This window comes from Bactrocera oleae, chromosome 6 (genome assembly GCF_042242935.1).
Source record: "Bactrocera oleae isolate idBacOlea1 chromosome 6, idBacOlea1, whole genome shotgun sequence".
Lineage (NCBI taxonomy): Eukaryota > Metazoa > Arthropoda > Insecta > Diptera > Tephritidae > Bactrocera > Bactrocera oleae.
Genome location: NC_091540.1, coordinates 8,017,957 through 8,034,500, shown reverse-complemented (window position 1 = coordinate 8,034,500; position 16,544 = coordinate 8,017,957). Strand labels below are relative to the sequence as shown.

At 34.7% G+C, this 16,544-nt stretch overlaps 2 protein-coding genes across 2 annotated transcripts in view; both read right to left on the bottom strand.

Moving 5' to 3' along the window:
* LOC106616886 (inactive ubiquitin carboxyl-terminal hydrolase MINDY-4B) lies at window positions 1–6,495 on the bottom strand. The gene is made up of 8 exons (XM_014233798.3): window positions 6,099–6,495; window positions 4,867–5,072; window positions 4,623–4,794; window positions 4,467–4,532; window positions 4,337–4,407; window positions 3,750–3,906; window positions 2,503–2,574; window positions 1–2,363 (listed from the first exon to the last, which is right to left on the bottom strand). The coding sequence occupies exons 1-8, from the start codon at window positions 6,153–6,155 to the stop codon at window positions 1,905–1,907; spliced, it is 1,260 nt and encodes a 419-aa protein (XP_014089273.1). The 5' UTR covers window positions 6,156–6,495; the 3' UTR covers window positions 1–1,904.
* Window positions 6,496–8,818: 2,323 nt separating this feature from the next.
* IRSp53 (Insulin receptor substrate 53 kDa) overlaps window positions 8,819–16,544 on the bottom strand; it is a 61,575-nt gene continuing 53,849 nt past the window's right edge. Inside the window, 7 exon segments of the mRNA XM_070110954.1 lie at window positions 8,819–12,884; window positions 13,785–13,972; window positions 14,046–14,246; window positions 14,313–14,753; window positions 14,755–15,015; window positions 15,156–15,377; window positions 15,545–15,610. Coding sequence (XP_069967055.1) covers window positions 11,096–12,884; window positions 13,785–13,972; window positions 14,046–14,246; window positions 14,313–14,753; window positions 14,755–15,015; window positions 15,156–15,377; window positions 15,545–15,610 — 3,168 coding nt within the window. The 3' untranslated portion in view covers window positions 8,819–11,095.

Sequence of the window (16,544 nt, the reverse complement as noted above, 5' to 3'; positions counted from 1 at the left end):
TTATTTGGAACTAGTCGATTAATTATTATTTCATTTTTTGGGGCGAGTGAATTTGGTAAAGTAGATCGAATACAAGTATATATTTTCGATAAAAGTTCGCAATAAAACTGGGGTCCATATATTCAGTACCTGGTGGCTCGAACAGTTTTGGTCTGATTTGGATAATTTTTGGTCATAAGCTGGTACACTTCAAAGCCAGCATTCGCGCAAAGTTTTAGCATTCATTGGTGCTTAATTTTTATATTGGAAAGTGAAATAAACAGATGTAAATTAAAATTGTGATATATGGGAAGTAGGCGTGATTGTAAACCGTTTACGCGCATTATCGCACTTGAACATAGGAATGTTACATCCAAGATAATGTTACATACCAAACTTGGTCGATATCGCTGTAGTAGCAACTGATATATGGAGTTTCACCTAAATGTGGGCGGTGCCACGACCATTGTCTTATTTTAACACCGACTCCTAGAAAGCCCTCTTGTAACATACTGGGTGTAAAATGTAATGTCTCTGGCGTTTATTAATTGATTTATCGCGCTTTTCGTAGTTTTTAACAAAATCGTTATATGGGCAGAGGACGGGGTTATACTTGTAATCCGATTTCATCCATTCCCACACTGGATAGGGGGGTAGGCTGATTCTTAAAGGATTTATCCTGAGCAACTTTGGTTATTTTAGTTTTAGTGGTGGTTAGTGGTGGTAGTAAGCCTATTAGAGGACGGGGCCATTTCCATTTTTTCAAAATTTTAGCGCACAAGTACCCCTTACCACTACTATCCCTTGTATCAAATTACGCCCATCTACGATCATCCCCCATTTTTTGCCAAGGAACACGTGTACAAGGTTTCATTGGAATATCTCAAGTTTTGCTCACGTTACAGCTTGCACAGATAGACATTCGAATTTCAATTCGTCTCTTCATCCTGAAAATTTATATATATGTACTCGTATATAACTCTATATCAAACTCGACGAGTATAACAAGGAGCATTCATCATAAAAATAGTATGCAATTTTGAACCATTTGAGAACTACATAGTACCCGAAAGTGGGGTTATGATATACATATACTTTGGTAGACTCGTTATGAACCTTAAACGACTTCCAGGTGTAGCTCAAAAAAACCATGTTAACTAAGTGGCTAAGGTTTCAAAGCACTACGAAATCGTAGAAGATACACTGTATTCTGGCCATTGACTAATGTAAAATCTGAAAGCGCTCTATTGCATTCAAATCTTATTTTATGATAAGCCAACAATGACTTTGACAAATATGGTTCCCTTTATGAAGCCGACTCTTGACGACTATCCACCTCTCAATCAACCATTTACACCTTGTAAGCACAGAAAGCTCAGAAACTTGCAGGTAAAAAAACCAAAAACTTTGAAATTTATGGAGCCGATTACACTAAGTTAAAAAAATTCATATAAATACGCTCTAACATATTCTTAAATATTGATTTTTTGAAATTCACAAGTGGCTATCAGATTGTATCCACTCAAACATATTAAAATATTTCGCTCACTAGTAAAAATTCAGACCTTAAGTTAGTCAGCGGCAAATATTTATTTATTTATAATACGAGCAAAGCTTCAAGTGCACATTTTTTCATAGAAATATATTTTATTCGCGTATTTTTAAAGCTATCAATAGCAGAAAAATGTTATATTTGTAGATTTCGCCTTGCGCAAATGCATTTTGTAGGTTGCAAAAATAAATAACGAAATAAATAACGCATTGAAAGGCACAGCTGCAGTTCCGCGCACTACACTGCAGTCCAAACGATTTATGAAATCGACACACCATTATTGTTACATTTTTACTCCCCGCAGCACCTGTTATATTGGTAAACGCGCGAATTGTAGCATTTGCATGGGCATATGCAGTTCAACACTCCCCCTTTATGGTGTTGTGCAAAACAGATAGCTCAGCATGGATGGTTGCACATTGAAGCGTATGTGTGCCTCCTCCCACTTGGTGTGTATTAAACGTTGTAACGGTGTATTCATTGTCAATTCTTCACGTACCAGCAGTTCTGTATTATCACCACCACCACCACCGCCGCCAGCTTCATCATCTCTACGTCCAACGCCCGCTGTCATTGTTTCGGTAGTCGCCTGTCGTTCCAACATGCCAGTCGCCTGTTCGTTGTACACACGATTGTCGATAGTCATGAAAACATTGTGGCCAGAGCAACTGTAATAATTCAAATCGAACCGCGACTCTGCGTGATAATTTCGTAAAAGTTCCGGATTTCGATTGAACGCCACACCATAATGCCCACAGCAGCTGGTAATCCAAACTGGATAGTTGGGTGTTTTAAGTCGTGAACCGGGTTGCCGAGAAGCAACCACGGAGGGCTATCGGTAATGGTATAGTTATATGTAAGAATAAAATGTGCATTTAAAATATTTATATATTTTTTTTCAATACAAATATAATTACATATTTAAAGCAATTTCATTTAAACGATGAAATACGAATAGCTTTAAACCTTACCTGCGAACAATCATTATCCCAAAGCAAAAGTCCGATAGTGCAACGACTTAGTATTCCATACTGCGGAATGGCCTACATAAATGGATAGATAGATGAACATAAATAAAGATTACTTAAAAGAAACAGTTTAAACGCAGTAATACTAAAAGCAAGTTTTGCTAACACTTGGGCTGAAGTCGCATAACTATGACTTTGGTGGTATAAGGAGAGCAATTAAAATGATCTGTGTTGCTAAAGACACGCGCTATTCTGTAATGAACATTTCGTCTCTGTGCTTTTAATATCCCTAACAAGTCATCTAGATCAGTAAGCTTTACTAGAAGAGATGCTTAAAAATCTCCATGATACGGTCCTTGGAATTGTACATAAGTGAGATCGCATATTGCATTAAAGTAAATATTTAAGAATACTTATTCCGAAAATCTCATGTAGGTATAACTTTAAATACATACATATGTTATGCTTTATCGATGAAAATTCACATTTTCGATATTTATTTTGACTTTTCTCGGCATATCGCAGTGGTGCAATTTTCTATAGCATCTGGGCGATGATCTGAGACTTAAATGAATATACGACTTCTGTACCACTAAATCATATGATTTTTCACATGAATACCTCAAATCAGATCACTTTCGGGCAGATGAAAATAAGTAAAGTATAGTTTGGGTGAACAATTTGGATAGGTACATTTAACTGATAAAGCTCTGTTATTTTAGGAGCACATCGAGTGTGAAATTAAAAAAAATATATATAAATTTTATAAAACTTTAAAAGTAACATACTACAATTATAGTTTTTGATTACAGCCTTCTAAAATGTAGCCTCAGTTTGTCTTTCGAACCAGCATGTTCCGATTTTGGTTCATCCGATCACTATAAAATTTTTTTTCATGTTCTATATATAGTTCTCCATACAATGACCTTTTGGCAAGCCAAAAATGACCAAACTTTAGGGTAAAATTCAGTTTTTTTACAAAAGCCGTCATTTTGTAAATTTTGTATTTTTTTTTGACCGTAGGTCATTGCACAATGTTTGACAATATTTTCTAATTCAATTTTTATCTGGGTTTTGTTCACGAAAAAGACTGTCATCATATTTGTATTTAACTATATTCATCTTTCCACCTTAGCGTAGATGGAGATATCGGAAACATTTTTCCTTCAGCCTTTTATAACTCGATAATCGTTTCCTGTTGTTATGCCAATTTAATAAATAATCTTTGCACTTTTTTCAAATATACTTACATAGGTACTTTCATCGCCAACATTTACAACACCATTGTGCAAATAAGGCGTAGCGCGTCCCGTCAAAAGTAGTGTCACAATCATCAAAGAGCCCTCTTCATTGTTGGTCATTGTCAGTGGCACTGCTTTCGTGTTCGCGTCAAGATCATTGCGAAGTCTTCAATTAAATATTAAATAAAATTTAAACAACGGATTGTAGTGCATGAAATATTTTTTTGCATAAAATTATGTTGATACGCATTATATAGCGAATATAAAAATAATAAAAAACTAACTTGAATTATGAGTTAAAGAAATTTAAACGAATTTTAATAACTTCATGGAGCACAACACTATGCACTTTATAAATTTGTAAATTTTGAACTAATTTCTTAGCTTTAGTTTAAAGAAAGTTCTGCAGTTCAAACATGAATTAAATATATGTGGTAACAATAATCCCGATATAACACTACTAAGGATTAAATTTACAAATTATAATATATCCGTTTGGTTAATTCAGTATTCACAAATTAATTGCAGTTCAATTCTTCATAAGTTATTAACACAAACAAATTTATGATTCTTTGCTAAAATTGTAATTTTCTTACTTTGTCATCGAACGTGTCAGAACGGCGCTATATAGAAACAGTAAAGTACCAGGGGAATCCTCTTCAGTGAACTATATGTATGAAGCAATATTACAAATTTTTTCCTCAAAATTTATAATTGGTATTTTACCAGTTTCAAATGACGTTTGATAAAGTACTCCAGCTCATCATGCGGTGATAATGTGAAAATATACAACTTAAAAATATTTATTTGACATTAATATACAATAAATTTTGCTTAAATTATAATCAAATAAATGCTATATACATTAGCTTTCATACTCACCTTCTCAGTAATCGAATCATGAAAGAAAGTCACACTATGCTCCACGAATACCTCCTCATCCGGCGATGGCAGAACCATTATCACTTTGCCCTTATCCGATATGATGCGCAGAATTTCGATCAACGCATTTATCAGCGCATTCGTTTGCATCTCTTGCGTGCAAATTAAAGGACTGTACACATGTTTTATAACAAATTTTAAACTAATAAACAAATAAATTTATATATGTATGTATTTTTCGTACTCCTGATTGTTGCGTCGGCGACGCGCGAAGAGCAAATACTTCAAAATGAAACCCTGCACCACAGAAAGTAGACCACGTGTAGCATTACGCGGTGAACGTAGTCCATAAGACAGCTCCTCTTTTGGTGCACCGAAAGTGAACGGGGTTTGTGTCCACTCAGCACGCATGGGAATGGATGAGGTGCCAAAAACTAATTGGCGTAGATCCTTAAGTGTGTATGTAAATGGTTTAAGCAGATGGTAGATAATGGAAAATAAAATTAAAAACAATGCTTTAAAATGTTAATAAATTTAGAAAATTATAAATTTAATTTAAATTAATCATTTAAATTATTATTAAATTATTTAATTCGTAATAAAATTTATTTCTTACAATTCTGTAAAATAATTGAGCACGAAAAGATTCTATGAATTTTTTTAAAATTGTTTTAATGAATTTTCATTCAATTTAAATTAAATTTAGAATTTAAATTAAATTTAGAAAAATTTGAAATTTAAACTTAATTTAGAAAATTAATTACACCAATTTAAAAAAAATTCATAGAATCTTCTAACGCTTTTTAGTACAGTAATTGAGCACTAAACGGTTCTCTAGTGCTCAATTATTTTACAGAATTGTAAGAAATAAATTTTATTACGAAGTTATAGTTTTAATTATCAAAAATACCCTGAAGAGGGTATATTAAGGTTGCCACGATGTTTATAACACTCAGAAGAAAACGTCGGAATGATCAGCATGATGAGCTGAGTCGATTTAGCCATGCCCGTCGGTCTGTCCGTCTATTTGTATATACGCGAACTAGTTCCTCAGTTTTTGAAATATTGATCTGATATTTGGCCATACAAACTAAACGATTGGCATCAATGATGGATTATAGTTTCGGTGCAGCCAAAGTTACGTTTTTTCGGGCTCATTTTCTTAATTTTTAGAAAGATTTATTACGACTAATTAGAATTCATAAATTAATTAAAAGTTTTTTTTTTTAGTTTTTGCTGTTCCCCGGAAATATAACGCAACTTTTATAAACATTTCCGAAAAACTAAAAAAAAATTATATATAAATATATTTATACATTTTTTTATATTTATATATATATAAATTTTTTTCGAAATATAATAAATTAACTAAACAAAACTTTTCTAAAAAAAATATGTTATATATTTAAAATAAAAATGTTGACAATTTTTGAAAATATGCTCATATGAAAGTTTTCGAAACTTATTATAGTTTACCGTTGCCAGTTCTGGTGTGATTGGTGTGCCACCCTCGGCTATAAAACGTGAGCTCATTTTGTAGTATATTATGTAAGACTTTTATAAAAATTATAAATATGATTTATAGATGAAATTATATTTTTACTAATTATTTTCACTTTAGTTTTTTAAAAATTATTTTTTTTGCAAGTCAATAATTTTTATATTGTTTTATATTTTTGTTTTTTGCCATAAAATATAGTTATATATATATAATATATAGTTATTGAACACTATATTTTCTATTATTAAATATATATATTTTTTTCAATTTGATAAATTTTTTTGAACACCCGCAATAAACGTTTAGACCGTTCCACTGTTCAAAGCGCAATGATTTAAATATTCACAAATTTCACACGCTTCAAAAGGCTTACAGCGAAAGTATCCTTTTAACATTTTATTCACGCACACTTTTCAATAAGTTTTAATTTCAAATGTCATGAGCGCGAACATACATACACATACACATGCAATTCAGACAAATATTACCAAATACCGTTAAAGGTCTAAGCCATCAAAGCTTCAAGGGCCTTAAATATATGCAGTGCAAATGTATGTATGTATGTGTGTTAATATATTCGTATGATTGGCACATGCAATTGCTTATTTAACACCTAGTAAGCATGATTTTTGCACTATGAAAAATATATAAGTGGGCGTAAATTTCATACGACATAATAGTTGTTCGACTTTTTGCACACTGAACAAAAAGTGAAATCGCTTCTCTCATTTACTCTCTCTGCCGAAAAAAAATTCAGCCGTATTGCATGGCGGCTGCCTGCCAGTCATTCAAAATTTAAGTGAAATTGAAATTCATTTCACACTTACGGAGTAAAAAATGATGTAGCTGTATGCGTGTGTGCGGCTATGGATGTAAGCGCATGTTGCCACGTTGCAGCTCGTTTACATTGGCAGAACTAAGTTCGAAGTTAAAGTGAAATGGTGGCAGGCCGCCGTTTTGCAGGAAATGCAGTTGACAGCAGGATTTCCATTTAGAAGCTCTGCCGTCTAACAAATGCAGCATGCATATACACACGCCATCCATGTAACTACTCGTATCATCAAATAGCACTTATGCATTAGTATTCAATAGCAGCGCACTCGACGTTACTGTAACATATGTACATGTTTGTACGAGTTTGCTTACAAGCAAAGGTTGCATGCAACCGTAACAGTTTGTGAGTATTTAGGACAAATTTAAATGTACTTAACACCATATGATTACCTTGCTTGCACTTAGCTACTAAATTCTATTTAAATTACTGCTGTTTTGGGCTCGCGAGATATAATATGTGTGCTTGTATACTTGCGGGTATCAGCTGTGGGTGGCGCAGCTGATTGAACTTCAAGTTCAGCCAATCAGCGTTTATATATATAATTTATATGTAACGTGGATATTTGGCACGTGAGCTGTTATTTTTTATGTGTGCACATTTATCCAATCGTGTTGCACTTTCTTTTTTCTTTTAGTATAAGCTCAATAAATTTCCATATTGTGTTAGTAAATCATATGAGGAGGAGATATCATCTATCAATAACTGCAATATACTGCAATGAGTTATAGGAATATATGTGATGTTTGTGTTTTTATACCGCGAGCAGGGTATATTAAGTTTGAGACGAAGTTTGTAACACCCAGAAGGAAACGTCAGAGATCCTATAAAGTATATATGATCAGCATGATAAGCCGAGTTGATTTAGCCTTGTCCATATGTCTGTATATATGCGAAACATTCCCTCATTTTGGATATATTGCTCTTAAATTTTACACACGTACTGCTCTTCTCAAGATGCTGCTCGTTTGTCGGAACCGCAAATATCGGACCACTATACCATATAGCTGCCATACAAACTGAACCATCGGAATCAAGTTCTTATCAGCATGACAAACTGAGTCGATTTAGCCATGTCCGTCTGTCTGTATTTACGCGAACGAGCCTCTCAGTTTTTCAGATATCGATCTGAAATTTTGCACACGTTCTTTTTTCTTCAAGAATTTGCTCATTTATCGGAACCGCCGATATCGGTTCGTTATAACATATAGCTGTCACACAAACTGCACGATCAGAATCAAACTCTTGCATGGAAAACTTTTGTATTTGACGAGATATGTTCACGAAATTCGGTATGGGTTATTGCCTAAGGCAGTGATGCAATCTCTGAAGAAATTTTTCAGATCGAGTCACTGTAACATATAGCTAATATACAAACTGACCAAACACAATCAAATACTTGTAAGGAATCTTTTCGGAAGTTAACAATTTATTGTTTTTTTAATTAAGAGTGACTCATCTAAATACATACATATGTATTAGTTGAGCATCACATAACAAAAGTGTCTATAAACCAAATTCATTACTCATACGCCATGGTGCACAGTATTTTCGGATATATTATAGCTATGGTATTATAAAAAAGGTTTAATATCTTTTAAAAACTGAATTAAAAGTTTGCTTTATGTTTATTTAAAAAATCATATTTTATTCATAATAAACGATTACATAAAAGTATACACGGTAACAAATATTTTTGCAGCAAATAATTTTATATACTTACATATCTATAAGACAAAAAAATAAGGAATAAAAATAAAACATGAAATAAAATTAAAAAAATACTTTTGCAATATATATCAACTTGTATAACACATGCATATGCATAAATCTTATAATAAACCAAATTATACCAAGTCAATATGTATATATGTGTATTTATTATATACTTGTTTATTTATTTATTTATTATATTTCTTTATTTATATAGTAAATTTTTATGCATGTTTATTTTTTATGAAATATTATGTATGCTTAAACTACTAACTCAATTAAATTAAAATTATATATTATTTATTTATGCTCCGATAAATCATTGGAGCCGAACGGTCGTTAGTTTTGGTGTGACGCAGTTTGACTGTGGCAAATTGGCATGCACTATACATAACGGTACATGTTAAGAAAAGTGACAGATGGAAAATAAAAACAAATAAAGAAAACATATCGTAATTTTAATTTGCAATGGCAAACACATATTTTCTTTCAAAATTTTAACTATGAGAAGACCAACAGATTTTCCATTTATATACAATATACATAGATAAGGAAATAGAATTATGCATACAGATATATTTTTGTAATTTTAGCGCTGTTTTCTAATGCGCGAAAACAGGTTTACAAATAGCATTGTTGAATAGACTGTTCTATACACATTTATAAACTATTTAAATATACTTAGAATGCATACATACATACTTCGGCTTACAAGGTTACAAACAAATACACAAGGTGTTGTTGTTATCGTTTACTTTTTGGAATAGAAACGTGTACTTGTTTGAGTTTTTAGGCATTTGAACGCAGTGCTGCCAGATTGTCTGTTCATTCTTGTTGTTTTAGTGTGTTGTGTAGAAAATTGATTAAAAGTTTGTGTTGATGTTTTAGGTGTGTGTGTGTGTGTGTTAACAGTATATGTATTACTTGGTCTAGAAGTCTATGTAAATATTTCGGTAGGCACCACCCTTTCTAGAAATACACATAGAAAAAGGAAATATATAGAGTTCAAAAAGGGTTTAGTTTATAATGCTGCTAAATAAATGGCCAATTATTTGTGAAATAAGCACACATTTGATGAGCGAATTTAAAAACATTTGCGAGCGATGGCAAGTACTGATGCAGGAATGCAAACAAAAATTATGAAACTAAAAATAAATTTTGAAGTGGAACTTAATATTGTTTGATATATAAATAAATATAATTTTTTGAACATTTAAGCAACATTTAGCAAACAGCATAATTTGGAAATATGTTTTATGTTTGTTTGTAAAAAGCAAATAGGATTATGAAAAACATTTAATTTGAGTTACATATCACCAAGTTGGTCTTTTACTGTTGGAATACAAACAAAACAGACATGCGTATTTGGATAGCACGACAATGCGGTAGCATAGCTGTAGAGTTTATATGAAGTTTTATGTAATTTTTTTTTGGTAAAGTAAAAAAAAAAACAAAATACCTTTGTGCGACATAATATCATTAACGGTAAAAAGTTATACGTGGCATGATTTTAGGCGCTAAGCCTTGTCTACGCAATTTCCCTATATCATTCTAGGTTGCAATAATTTTTGCTAAACTTTTCATTTCAAAGAAAAAGTATTTAAATTAAGTTTGATATCCGTATTTGATTTTTGTGTGCTTTGTGCGTAATTTAAAAACAAATTTAAATTTTTAAATAAAATATTGAAAATACAAAGCGCCTTTTATCTATATATATATATGTATGCTATACAATAACGTTAATGTAGACAAATGAAAATTTTTTTTTTCAAAAAACGAAAAATCCCGTTATTTTGTGCACACATTTCATATATTTTGACGACTTATGTATATAAATACATCAATTATGATTAAATGCTGCCAGCAACATATGACACAGAAATGTTCACGCTTCTGCGCTATTGAGATGAAATAACCGCTACTATAAGTAACAGTAATCCTGTCATGTTGTATACAATTTATCGTTAAATATCTCGAATTTTTACTGAAAGACTGTAATGTATTGAAAGCTATTCTTTACTATTACATATCAGGTATTACCAAAAAATTTTTATGGCAACATGCATTTAGAATAGTGTTGCTTTGAAATTTCATATATACATATATATACGAGACAAAAATTATGAATTTTTCGATGAATAAAATAACTATATGCAAATATAGTATCAACATGTGCCATACAACAAAACGAAATGCGGAAATTGTTTCACAAGCTCTTAGCAACATTTTGTGCAACATTGTTGCAAAATTTATGTTTGGAGCACTACTAAATTTTTTTTCTGCTATAACCATTCAATTTTACTCCAGCTAAGCGTTGCATTTATAAAATATATTTTAACAGTAATCTTTCATCTACACACATATACTTATGAAACCAATATATATAAGTTTTATTAAAAAAAAATTTTAACCCTACAAAATATGATTTCACATTTTGCCATTGTGCATAGACTTTTGGCTCACAAGCGTATGCTGATCTTGTTGATCCCAAAAATCATACCACGGTCCATATGTTTTACCATAATGATTTTTATCTTTATCACTACCACCCCCACCACCGCCACCACTGATATGACCATTTTCGCGTGTTTTATTTTTGGATGCACGTTCCAAAGTCATACTTGTCATATTGCTCGATTTCATGAGACGCGTGCGTGGCAGTATTGTTGCTGTCGGTGTGTTCATCGCTGAATTTGCGTTCGCATTGGAATTACGTGTCAGCGTAGAACTGTTATTCATGCTATAACGTTCACGTTCACGCTCTCGTTCGTTGTCCTGCAGCTCCTGATGTTTCTTTGACTTGCCAGCGCTCGATGCTACACCATTGCCATTCCTTTGTTCACCGCCATTCAATTTATTCTTTTTGTTACCTTGTGGCATGGCTGATGTTGTTGTTGCGCGAAATGTTTGAAACTCCATTTGGTGCTCCTGATAGGAATTGTGCAGTTGGCGGCGTTGTTTCTCATCCTTACGCACCAAATGATCGTTGATCACTATGCAGTCGTAAGGATCCGAACTTGTGGATTTGATCTCAACATCATCGGACTCGTCCTCGCTGGTGTAGTATTGCTTCAGTATATCTTTGCGCTTAACTGTTTTCATTATCATGCCGCCAGTGGTGTTCTCATGTGAGATATCGTCGAAAAAGTTGTTAACGTCACTCATCTTGAGCGTGCCATTGTCATCGCTGTCACCCTCCTCATCCTCTGTGGAGTGTGGAAAATCTTGTTGCTTGGCTCGCGACTGCGTTTGACTGCCGCTGCCGTTCGATTTCATATGTTGCAGATTGGCATGCTTTCCAGCGTTCGCATCCACGTTGTTCGTCTGATGTTTCTTATGGCTGTTGCTCATCGTATTACGCGACGACTGCATGCCGCTGCTCATGCCAGCCTTGGTTTTACTGTCATGTTCATTACGCGCATGCGCATTAGCGCGCATCGTGTTCATATTCACTTGCGGCAACATACCTGTGCTTTCACGATATTCTTTCTGATATTCCTTTTGCCCACGCTTGATTGTGCTTAATCGTTCGCTCTCTGTTGGATTTTCAATGTCGATTTCGATTGTTTTCATAATTTTCATGCGCGATTTTGGTGTATATTCGGCACGCATTGTAGTCGCATTTGATTGCATCGAGTTGCGATTCTGCACAATTATATTCTCCCGCTTTACTACTGGGCTCATGCCATATATATTTTCGTCGTCATCGTATGCTTCCATGCTAGTTACACTGTCGTTACGGTACTTCTCCGCCGACGATGTTGAATTGTTAGAATGTGACTTTGTTAGTGTACCGTTCTTATCGTTTGTATTGCGTGCATTCTCACGTCCATGCTCTTGCTCACGTTCGCCTTCAGCCTCATCTTCGTGTTCCGCATGTCCATTCTCCTTATTCTGTGGACTGTCCGTGCGTAGTGCTTCTAGGTTTGGTGCCGCCACTAGATCCCGATGCTGCCAGAGCGACATGCCAGCCAATATATCTTCGTGGCGTCCACCGAATTTCCAAAACGATTTAGTGCGCTTTATGCCACTACTAGAAGCCTGCAGTATTTCATCATCACTGGCAATAAGATCATAACGCATCTTCGTATTACGTCGGCTCAGTCCGTGCAAGCTCTTATCGTCGATCTGGCTATCGACACTGTTACGGAAATTGCGATTCAACGTCCATGAAGCAACATCCCGTGAGACGTGCGAGTTAGTGTCAGCACGACGACTGTTGCGTACCGTGTTTCAAAACATATATAGGAGGAGGTAGGACAGGCAGTGATCCATTCGTCATATATATGTTTGTATTTGTTTTTTGGTTTTCGCATTTCATTATTTTGTAAATGTTGGTGAATTTAGTGAGATTTCAATTGATCAGGGATTAGCATTGTACGTTTGTATATATGATACAATTTTTACAAGGTAATGCAACAAATTTCGATTAGCAACATAAAATTGATGAATGGGTCATGAAATGAAAAGAGTTACAAAAAGAAAAAAATTAAAATATATAAATTTGTAATTAAATAAAAAAGGAGACAGAGAACTATTGTTGAGTTTTGTTGATAAATATAGAGATTTTAAAAAACTATACTTATATGGTCGAGCAATTATTTTAAAACCCTTTTCCGTGAGAATAGAACGTTTAAGTTCTAGAAAATTTCGTATGTTGCTTTCAAAAGCAAGCTTTTTGCAATATAATATCGAAGGAGTAGACAGAGTGGTCAATTAAGATGTAAAAATTACTCTCAGAGGACGAAACTGAGCTAAAATATTTTAGCATCATAAACAACCAGTGTGCAATGATTCAATTAGGATGTCCGTAATCTCCAACGGGAGGATCAGATCAGTACATCAGCGAAATCTGACCAAATATTACCTGTTCTATAACTTTGAGCTAATCTAAAAGTACTCGAGGGTAATTTCGTTAAGAAGTGAAATAGTTACTTTTTGTCTCCCCAAAACTAAAAATTATTTAATAAAAAATGTTAAAGAAATTAGAAGAAGGAGTAGTCAAAAATCTATGATTATGCACTAAGTAGCTTACTAGCCAAGTTAGTTACAAGTACAGAGAAAACTTAGAACAAAAATAGCTTTGACATAGTTCTAAGGAAGACAGAGTACTCACCGTATTGGCACACGACTCGTTTGTTCTTCATCCGAGTAGTCGACTTCAGGTTGTGGTGGCGGCTCATTGGCAAAGCCACTGTCATTGCTGCTATGCAATGAAGTCTTAGCTGCCGCGGCGGGTTTCATTTGACTGCCACCAGCGCTCATCGATGTGGACTGTTGTTTGGCGGAAAGAATTGAACGATTCTTTAGTTAGAGGAAACAAAAAAATAGTAAATAGTTTAGAGTGGATCTCCGTAAACAGAGATCCAGAACTCACATGCGCGGCTTGTGGTCCATTTTGCAGTTTGTGTTGCTTGCGTCGCTCCACCACAGATGGTATGCCATTGGAAGCGCCACAAAAACTCTGCGATGTATTCAAAATACGACTGGCACTTTGACTCTGACTATTCGATGGCACTGGTGCAGGGAGTGTTGGTGGTGGACCGGGGCGTGGATTGCCACCAGCTGTTGCGCGGTACTGTAACAAAGAAGGGAGGGATGTTAGCATATTTATGTCCAAATAGTCGGTTTATTAAGCGCAAACCTTTTTTTGATTTCTTAAAGTGTCACCGAACATGCGTGTTGGCGATGATTCCTCGGCGCTATTGTTACGTCGGCGGTATGTCGAATCGCTCTCCATAGCAGGATCCATATGTGCCTCAGACATATAGTGATCATGATAATTGCGCATACCACCATTACGCTCATAATGCACATTCTCATAACGGTCGCTACTACGTTCGATATGGCGTTCGCTTGCACGATACTTTTCACGCTCACCCGTGCCCTCAGCATTAGTGTAGGCGATGGGAAACCAGCCGAACATTTGCGTGCGTAAATTCTCACCGAATTGCCAACCTTTGGCCTTACTGCCGACCATAGCTATGCGATCGCCTTCCTCGAAGGGCAGCTGATTCTCACCTGAAGGCATATATGCGTAGAGCGCCTTCACGACGGGGCGTTGATCCCATTGACCATGATCGACATGATCGTTCGCTGCAAGCAATCGAAGAGAGTGCAAAATTTACAATTTTTTCTAAGCTTAGTGCTTCATACTCACAGTTCGTCGTTGTTGTTAGATTGAAATCGGATTTGGCGCGCGGCAACGAGTTTTGCGTATAACTGACATTACTCTCATGCAAGGTACGCATATCGCCGTAGGGCGCGTCCACGCTGCGTGATTTCTTAAGCTGCGAAGAAGACGAATTGCCAACAGCATGTATGTCCTCACCATCTTTGAGACGCTCCTAAGGCCATACAATTAACGCAATTTGAGTGAGGTGTGTGTGAACACATGTTAAAAAAAAAGACAAAAAACCAAAAGAAACCAAAACATGTATCATCAAATTACAGTAACAATCATGCATTCGTACTAATCTCAACTCACCATTCTTTTGCCAGCGCTGGCATGGCTGTAGCTACCGCCACCGCCCGCTTCATATACTGCTGCCGCCGGTATCACTTCACGTGTAGTGGCAATTTCTTGCCAATTTTCCAAATTGTTATCAATTACCAACTTGCCAGTGCTGTGATAGGCCATCCAGTGCTTGGCTATGGAACACTGACGCTCCAACACGAAACCGTACCGACGGCGCTCCTGTGTCATGGCCTATTAGGCGTGTATTGAAATCAAAATTCATAAGAAATGTTAAAACGCGCTGTTTATCGTTAATAAGTGCATATGTGTTAGTGTATATATGTAAGTGCATATGTGCAAATGTGATGCTCATAACCGATGCTCATTAAACTAATTGCACGCGTTCAGTTTTTACTTACATTTTTGTAGCTTTGTTCGCAGAATGCGTCCAACTTCTTCTTTTGATCTTCCAGTATTTGTAGATTCTGTTAGTAAAGCAAAGCAAATGTAAAGAAAATAATAGAAAGTAAAAAAAAATCCTGTGAGTAAAATTCATCTCAAACAGAATATAAAATATTTGATAACAAAAGAATATTTATTCAACTTAATCTCCATCACGCGTTGGTTGTAACGGGTTGCCTACATTTTAATACCGTTTGGAAAGTATCAAAATATGTATTTAAATCGATCTTGACACCCATATTTGAATGAAATCTTTTTTCAATAAGCCACGTGTTGTATCGGGAAAAGAGAAAATACTCGCTGGGGGCCAAATATGATAAACGAATATGAATGGAGAACTATTTCATGATGGTCATAAAAGATATGCTTGACATCGTAGCTGAGAACCCTATATGTATGAAACGCATCATTACGTGACGTGGGTTTAAGAATATGAAGTCGAAACTGTCGAATAATTTAGCAATAGGCTCTCCAAAAGTGAGCCGAAACCGAAAAACCAGGCACCAGGTTTCAGGTTCATTTTAAAGATTTGTATTAAAATACGTCAACATGTAGTTTGTTTTTTGCAGTCTTGGTCAAATTTGATTAGTCTTCTTTGATCTTGAGTTGATCCGACACATTACAAGCTTGCTCATGAAGAAATGTCATGGAACTTTAATAATATTTTAGTTAAAGTTTGTTAGTGCTTGGTCCATGTGGTATATGTATATAAATATATATGATAATTATATATTTTTGCCAAAACTTTCGACTAAAGACCCTAAAATCTAATATTCACTTCCGTATACAAAGCATAGTTCGTACAATAACTTTGCTTTTTACATTATTTCTTTAGCTAAAGCTTTTGATTTACGATTTATGACATTTTGACTATGTTTTATCGTTTAGCTGATACTTTTTTGTTTGTAATCGTGTAGTCGCTCTTATGCTATACATAAAGTTTTCGTGATCTATAGT

Bases quoted from the DNA above. Each gene is read 5' to 3' on its own strand.
- LOC106616886 (XM_014233798.3), bottom strand. From the start codon at position 6,155: ATGAGCTCACGTTTTATAGCCGAGGGTGGCACACCAATCACACCAGAA. The intron at 5,073-6,098 runs GTAAACTATAAT...TACACACTTAAG, and splicing joins TCACACCAGAACTGGCAACG to GATCTACGCCAATTAGTTTT. The intron at 4,408-4,466 runs GTAAAATACCAA...TCATACATATAG, and splicing joins TCAAACGTCATTTGAAACTG to TTCACTGAAGAGGATTCCCC.